Source organism: Nesoenas mayeri (genome assembly GCF_963082525.1).
Source record: "Nesoenas mayeri genome assembly, chromosome: 3".
Lineage (NCBI taxonomy): Eukaryota > Metazoa > Chordata > Aves > Columbiformes > Columbidae > Nesoenas > Nesoenas mayeri.
The window spans coordinates 121023003-121030677 of NC_137544.1; the positions used below are offsets into that span (position 1 = coordinate 121023003).

At 58.7% G+C, this 7675-nt stretch overlaps 1 protein-coding gene across 1 annotated transcript; it reads left to right on the forward strand.

The window, feature by feature from the left end:
* Nucleotides 1-4029: 4029 nt before the first annotated feature.
* FOXA2 (forkhead box A2) lies at nt 4030-6079 on the forward strand (the record flags this gene model as incomplete). The annotated part of the gene is made up of 2 exons (XM_080342331.1): nt 4030-4209; nt 4817-6079. Exons 1-2 carry the CDS (start codon nt 4123-4125, stop codon nt 6077-6079), a joined length of 1350 nt encoding a protein of 449 aa, XP_080198457.1. The 5' UTR covers nt 4030-4122.
* Between the last annotated feature and the right edge of the window lie 1596 nt (nt 6080-7675).

Below are 7675 nucleotides of genomic sequence, written 5' to 3' on the forward strand. Positions count from 1 at the left end.
TTGGGTTTGTCTGCGATGGAGAACTTGGGACCGGGGGATGTCATTCCCGTGTTACAAAGATCAATATCCTTGGGCTCTTGATCAGCTATTGAAATGACAAATATATTTTGCATAGTCCTGACTCTCCCTTTGTTAGACTCGCTAAAGCCTTGGAAAACATTTTTCATGAATTAAGAAGCCCCATTAAATGTTGAATCTAATTAGGAGACGCTCGGCTGTAGAGTTCTTCAAATAGTTAAGTCAATATTGTTGGGTGTAATTGTGGTAATTCCCTGTTTTAGCATGTGGGTGACTCTTCGGACGGGGGAAAAAACCTGTCCCCACCACAAAATGTCACCGATTTCAATGGGTCCTGTCCGGATCCCTGAATGAGCAAAGGATGTTGTTTCCCGACGTGCCCCGCAGACATTACGGCAGCTGCACAGACCCCTTTTTGCTTCTTGTTATTGGAATGCCTCTGTTCTGGAGGGCAAGGGCTCCTCCTGTCTCGCAGGAGAGCCCCTTCCTCAATTAAAGAAAGGAAAAGAGCCAACACATTTATTTTGAAACAGCAGTGCAATTGGGAGAGTTCATTATATTGGATTAATTATGATAATTATCAGTAGAAGGGAGATAATTACCCTGTTTGCTGTCAAGAGCAAGGCAAGGGGTTCTTGTTATTTTTTTTTAATCACTATTTTTCTATTGCCCAGACCAGGCTGGTTCTCGGGACAGAAGCATCACCCCTCCCAGCAATGTCCTGCATCTTTACACCATCTTTGCCTGCTCCTTACACCACATGGCCATTGCAACCCAGGAGGCTGCACAGGGTCAGTTTCCAGCCCTGGGAGCGCTGGGTACAAGGGACCAGGACAAGGGACCGGGACAAGGGACTGGGACAAGGGACCGGAACACGCTCGTTGCCTCATCCTTGCTGCAAGTGATGGAGGTGGCCAAAAAGTGCCCCAGCTCCTGGTGCATCTTCATGCCCATCGCCATCCTCCTGCCCCTGGGAAGGGAGAGACGGCTTCTCCAGTTGTGGATTCCGCTGCCAAGAAGAATGTAATTGAAAAATTAAATTTAAAATAATTATTAGCTAAATGTTAAAGAGAAGAAATTGTTTTTAAATGGCTGGTGTGTTTCATAGTAGCCCAACCAGGTATGTTTAAATAAGACATGGCTGAAAATTTTCAATTTTTATCACCCTAGATATTTTTTAAATGCTATTAGAAGGCAAGCCTGTGTATTTTACAGACACCACCATTCCAATGATACAGGAGACATGTTGGATGAAGAGACCTCCTCCTCCTCACCCAACATACACTGCATGGAAGGTCCTCTGTGTCCTGGGCAGGGTGAGAGGTTTGGACCATGGGATAGATGATGAAGGGTGCAACATCATGACCAAGGCAAAACTGGATTTAAGTGTCAGTGCTGGAGCAACAAGAGCAGGAACATCCTCTGACAGCTGTGCGGGGGCCGCGAGTGAACGTTTTGGGTGAACATCCAATCTCTTGTGAAAGCAACTCTCTATTGCCGCTCCGCAGCTTCCAGTCCATGCATGGACAGGGGACAAGAGGTAGAAAAACCTCATCTTTGGTGGCGACAAAATGCAAAGTCCTGCTGACCTGAGGGGGAAATGGCATTTTGATAATGACCAGCGTGAGCCCAGGACCCGCAGAGCCCTGAGCACACGTTCACCTCCAGCCACCCCTGGTGCTGAGCTGCCAGATGTGCAGGGAGCGCGTCACATCTGTGCCACCGCTGGACCAAGGCCTGAAAGTGGGTGAGTGTATTGCACAGGGAAATCCTCCTTCTGGCCTCTCTCCTGCTCCTGTGGAGGGAATTCCCACACCAGATCCAGTCCTGTTGAAAACACATGCTCACCTCCCACACCTCGTGCTCTGAGGGACGAAACTGTGCTAAAGGTGGCCACACCTTCCCCGAAACGGCTGAAATGGGCTGCAGGCAGGGTGCTGAGCAGATGCGATCTTTGAACTGATGATCTTTGGCGTGCCCAGTGGCGACATTGCTAATTTTACCAAACTGCCCCTCAATTCTCCCTTCCTGAGCCTTTTGGTTACGCCAAAGGAGCAAAAATTTCTGTGGAGATACATTAGGTTGGAGAGTCTGGTCTGAGTCAGACCTGGGGTGCATCTAATCTGGGAGCCCCTTTCAGCCATAAGCCAGGGTGGGTGATTTGGGGGTGAATGTGGATGATTTGGGGGTGATTTTGGGGGTGAATTTGGGCGAGTTGGGTGCTCCCCCTGGGAACGGGCATCTCTCCCCGCTGTCAGAGCTGAGAGTCCCTGAGCCACTTGTAGTGAGCGCCCCCCCGGCCTGGGGGCTGCAGCATCCGCATGGGGGTCCCCCGGGGTGTCCCCCCCTCGCCCTGCGGACCCGGGGACAGCAGGCGACAGGGGGCGCCTCGTCACCGCTTTTAGCGGGCGGGACCGCGGGACGGGCCCCTCCCGGCGGGGGCGGCGGTGCCCCCCCCTCTCTTTTAGGGGTACCCCCTGCCCCCTTCGGCTCATACCCCAACCGCCCCCTCAATACTGGGGCGGGCAGGAGCTGGGCTGCGACTGTCGCCGCGGCTATCGCGATAGGAGCGCGTCCTCCCGGGAGCCGGGGGAGCTGTTTTGGGTTGGCGGTGACTCCTGGGGGTGCCGGAGCCCCGGGGGAGGGTCCTGCGGGAGCCCTGGGGTTCTTCCCGGAGGGGAAATCCTGTCCGGAGGGTTTGTGGTCATACTTAAAACCAGTCGCAGGCTTTCGCTCATCGATGGCTTAGGTTTTTTTTTTGTTCCCCCCCCCCCGTTCTTTCGGGAGCGGCAAATAAATAAATAGATAAATAAACAGAATGGGCGGTTTGTGAGATTTTTTGGCGGTAGTCAGGGATCTACGAACCAGGAAAAACCAAAGCCCGGGGCGCGGTGGAAGCGGCGGGGCTGCCGGCCCTACCTCGGGGACAGGCAGGGACAGCGCCCGGGGAGCACGGCCCCGGCCCGGGGGTGTGCGGAGCTGGAGGGCGGCCCTCCGCCCCTCCTGCCGCGGAAGGGGCCGCCCTCGGCCCCCCCCCCGCCGGCTGGACCCCGCCAGGAGCCGCCGTGGCCGCAGCGCCGATGGGGCGGGCGGCGGAGCCGGCGGGGATTTGGAGCCGGGTGATTTTTGTCGTCCGTCTGTCCGTCCTTCCTCCTCCCCCCGCCTCTCCGAGGCTGCCGGGGTTTTTCGGCCGCGCTGCCGCGACGGCGCCCGCCGGGACCCCGCACCGCTCGAGGGAGCCCCCGGGGCCCCGAGGGCGCTTGTCCCGCCGCCTCCCACCTCCCCTCCCTTGTCCTCCCTGTTTGTCTTAGTTACGAATTTGTTGTAGGTACCTGAGGAAGAGCCAGAGCGGCGGCTGCCGGGCCTGCCGATGGGGCAGAGCCGGGGCACGGCCGGGGGGGCGGCGGCCTGAGCCCCGGGGGCTCCGTCGAGCGGCCGCGGGGAGCGAAGGTGCGTGGGGCTGGGCTGGGAGCGGGGCTGGGGGGCGGAAAACAGCTCGGAGATGCGGGGGCAGCTCCCGTCGGGGATGCTGGGGGGGGGTCGGCTCCCCTCGGGGGTGCCCGGGGGGGGTGACGGCAACCGGCTCCCCCTGCCAAGGCGGGGTGGTCGGCCCGGGGTGCCCGGCGATGGGGTGCGCAGAGGTGCGCGGGGGGCCGCGGAGGAGCCGCTCCCGCCTAGGTGTGAGCTGATTATTCAAATGGGCAGCCGAGGACCTGGGGATTGGAGGCTCGCCCGGCCGCTCCGTGCTATATCACCCGGGCACCCACGTCACTGCAGCACTTGTCCTCCTCTTCCTCCTCCTCCTCTTCTTCCTCCCTCCTCCCTCCTCCTCCTCCTCCTCCGGCTCCTCCATCGCCTCCGGGCGACTTTTCGCCGCGAAGCAACTGCGAAAACCCACCCAAGGAGCAACAGCGAAAAAAAAAACCCAGCCCCAAAGCCGCTCGATCTCCCCCCCTTCCTCCCTCCCTCCTCTTCCTCCTCCTCCAGAGGCTCCGACGGAGGGGAGGGAGGGCTGGGGACTTTTTTTTTCTCTTTTTTTTTTTTTTTTTTTTTTTGGGTTGCTCTCTGTCGTCGTTTGTTGTGGCTGTTAAATTTTAAACTGCCATGCACTCCACTTCCAGTATGCTGGGAGCCGTGAAAATGGAAGGGCATGAGCACACGGACTGGAGCAACTACTACGGGGAGCCCGAGGTAAGGAAGGGAGCCGGGGCTCACCGCCCCCCGGCCGCGCTCCCCCCGCCGTGCCAGCCCCGGAACGGGATTAACTTTGGCAGCAAAGCCCGAGCTGGGGCTCCGGGTTGGCTCCGCGCTGGCTGCGGGCAGAGCTGCGGGCAGGGCTGCGGGCAGGGCTGCGGGGTCCCGGGGGTCCCGGGGGGTGCGGGGCAGCGGGGTGCTGCTGAGCGCTGGGTCGCTATTTATTCCTTCCCCCCCCCGCCTCCCCCCACCCCCAGGTATTTTTCTCGCTCTGGGGAGGGATTTCCCTTCCCCTTCCTCCAACTCCCCTCTCCAGGACGGATCCGCCGATCCTGCTGCCATCCCGTCTCTTTTTCGTATATATATATACATAGATATATATATATATTTGTTTTTCATTAACCAGAAAAACACCCCCCCACCCCAGGATTTAACCCTTCCCGCCCCACAGGGCACGGAGCCCCGGGGCTGCAGAGGCTTTTGCCGGTGGCAATCGGGGCTGGGTTGCGGGTGTCCCCACTGCTCCTCAGGCTGTCCTTGTCCCCGATGGGGCTACCCACCTGTCCCCCCCTCAAATCCTCCTTCTCTCTCGCTTGCCCTGCAGAGCTATTCCTCGGTGAGCAACATGAACGCGGGGCTGGGCATGAACAGCATGAACACGTACATGACCATGTCGGCCATGAGCACCACGGCCAACATGACGGCTGCCACCTCCATGAACATGTCCTACGCCAACACGGGCATGAGCCCTTCGCTCACTGGCATGTCCCCCGGCGCGGGGGCCATGCCCGGCATGGGCTCAGCTGGTGTGGCAGGGATGGGCGCCCACCTGAGCCCCAGCATGAGCCCCATGGGAGGCCAAGCGGGCTCCATGAACGCCCTGGCCCCCTACACCAACATGAACTCCATGAGCCCCATCTATGGGCAATCCAACCTCAACCGCTCGCGGGACCCCAAGACCTACCGGCGGAGCTACACGCACGCCAAGCCGCCCTACTCCTACATCTCCCTCATCACCATGGCCATCCAGCAGTCGCCCAACAAGATGCTGACGCTGAGCGAGATCTACCAGTGGATCATGGACCTCTTCCCCTTCTACCGCCAGAACCAGCAGCGCTGGCAGAACAGCATCCGCCACTCACTGTCCTTCAACGACTGCTTCCTCAAGGTGCCCCGCTCCCCGGACAAGCCGGGCAAAGGCTCCTTCTGGACGCTGCACCCCGATTCGGGCAACATGTTTGAGAACGGCTGCTACCTGCGCCGTCAGAAGCGCTTCAAGTGCGAGAAGCAGCTGGGCGCCAAGGATGGCGGCGGGGCGGGCGGCGGGGCGGGCAGCGGGGGCAAGAAGGGGCCCGGGCAGCCCCCCAGCCAACCCCTGGGGGAAGGCAGCTCCTCGGGGGGCTCTGAGGGCTCTGGCGGCGCCGAGTCCCCGGCCAGCGCCTCGCCGTGCCAGGACCACAAGCGAGCCCTGGCCGACCTGAAGGGCACGCCGGGGCTGAGTCCCGGGGAGCCGGCGGCCTCGCCAGCCCAGCACCTCCTGGCCCCCCCGCACGCCGGCCTGCCCCACGACGCCCACCTCAAGCCCGAGCACCACTACGCCTTCAACCACCCCTTCTCCATCAACAACCTGATGTCCTCCTCCGAGCAGCAGCACCACCACCCTCACCACCACCACCACCACCACCACAAAATGGACCTGAAGGCCTACGAGCAGGTGATGCACTACTCGGGCTACGCCTCACCCATGCCCGGCAGCCTGGCCATGGGGCCCGTAACGAACAAAAACGCCTTAGAGTCCTCCCCTTTAGCCGGAGAGACTTCTTACTACCAAGGTGTGTATTCCCGGCCCATCATGAACTCTTCCTAAAAGGGCCGAGGGGAAGATCCCCCCACAGTGAGAGGGACAGCCCCCCCATATCCCCGCGCAGCCCCCGAGCAGAGCGATGGACTATGAACGCTGTTGAGCACGGTACATATACATATATATATATATCTATCTATTTTTCTTTCCGTTGGCTCCAGATGTTTGCATCCGTTCGGGAATCAGCAGCAAGAACAGGCGCTTTGGTGTCCCCCCCTCGGCCCCAAGCCACCCGTGCCCAGGGGGGCTGCGATTCCCATGGTTTGCCTTGTGAGGTGGTTTGTTTTGGTCGGGAGGGGCGGGCTGGGGGCAATGGGATGGGGAGAGGGGGGGTTCCTGTTGGGCTTTATTTTCCCTTGTTGTCGTCGCAAGGAGGTATAAATATATCTATTTTTTTTTTGTGTGGAAGTGACAGGAAAAAGAAAAACAAACAACAGAAACAAACCGAAATCCTCCTTCAGTGTGAAACTCATGCTAGTTCTGAATCCAAAGTCGTGTAATGTTGTAAAAAGGGGGAGAAAAAGGGGGAGGGAAAAAAAAAAAAAAAGGGAAAAAATACGAAAAAAAAATTAAAAGTGATTAAAAAAATTTCAGGATAGATCGTTGTAATTGAAACAAACACTTGATGTTACCGGGAGAGTAAACTACTTGGATCTGATTAATTTATCGTTTCTGTATGCTTTATTTATGGCTTATAAATGTGTATTCTGGTAGCGACTAGCCAGATTTTCACAGAACTATATTAAAGTGTTATTGGCGGGGGTTTTTTTCCCCTTCATCTCTGTTCCGCCGGGACTCGCCCGTTTCCTCCACCGCCCCGTCTCGTCCCGCCAGGACCCCCGCGGGGGTCGCGGTGTCCCCTTCTTTGGGGGGACAAACCCCTCGACCCCGGACCCTGCCCAAGCGGCCGGCGCCGCCGCGGGACCCCTCGCCCCGCAATTACCGCAATTACCGGACGGTGTTAATTGGGGAGGGGGGAACTGGGGCTCAGCGCATCCCGGAGGGAGACACGCCGGGAGCTGCGCGGGGGGAAAAATCGGAGGGCTTTTTATTTTGTCTTAAAACACCTCCCGAGCGTCTCGGCCCGGCAGCGGGACCTTCGGGACACCCCAGGGCAACCCGGCCGGTCATTTCTTCCCCACCCCCACCCCTTGCCCACCGTTGATGTCCTGCCCGTCCTCCCAACCACTTGTTGTTTTTCCCACGCGTTTACTGCAAGTCATAGATGTTGCTTTCCGAAATAACATTCAAATCCTTCTTAAAATTCCGCATTGTCCGCGGGAAGAGAAAAAGGGAGAAAAGGGCGGGGGGGGGGGAGGATAAAAAAAAAAGTCCCAAAAACCAAAACAGAGATCCAGCCAGAAATCTGTCCGTCTCTATACGGCAAGGACACACACGTTGTGAAGGATGTGAGGCATTAGCACATAAAAGGCCCCCGCGGGGAAGGGGCACGGGCGCGGGGGTGCGGCCGGTTCGGGAGCGGCTCCGCTGCCCCCCCCGCGGCTGCGGGCACCGGCACAACGTCCCGCTCCGATCGCGCTCCAGAAGCGGCTCTTCCGCCTGCCCCCCGGCCCACTTTTATTACTATTTTCTCGTTTCCTC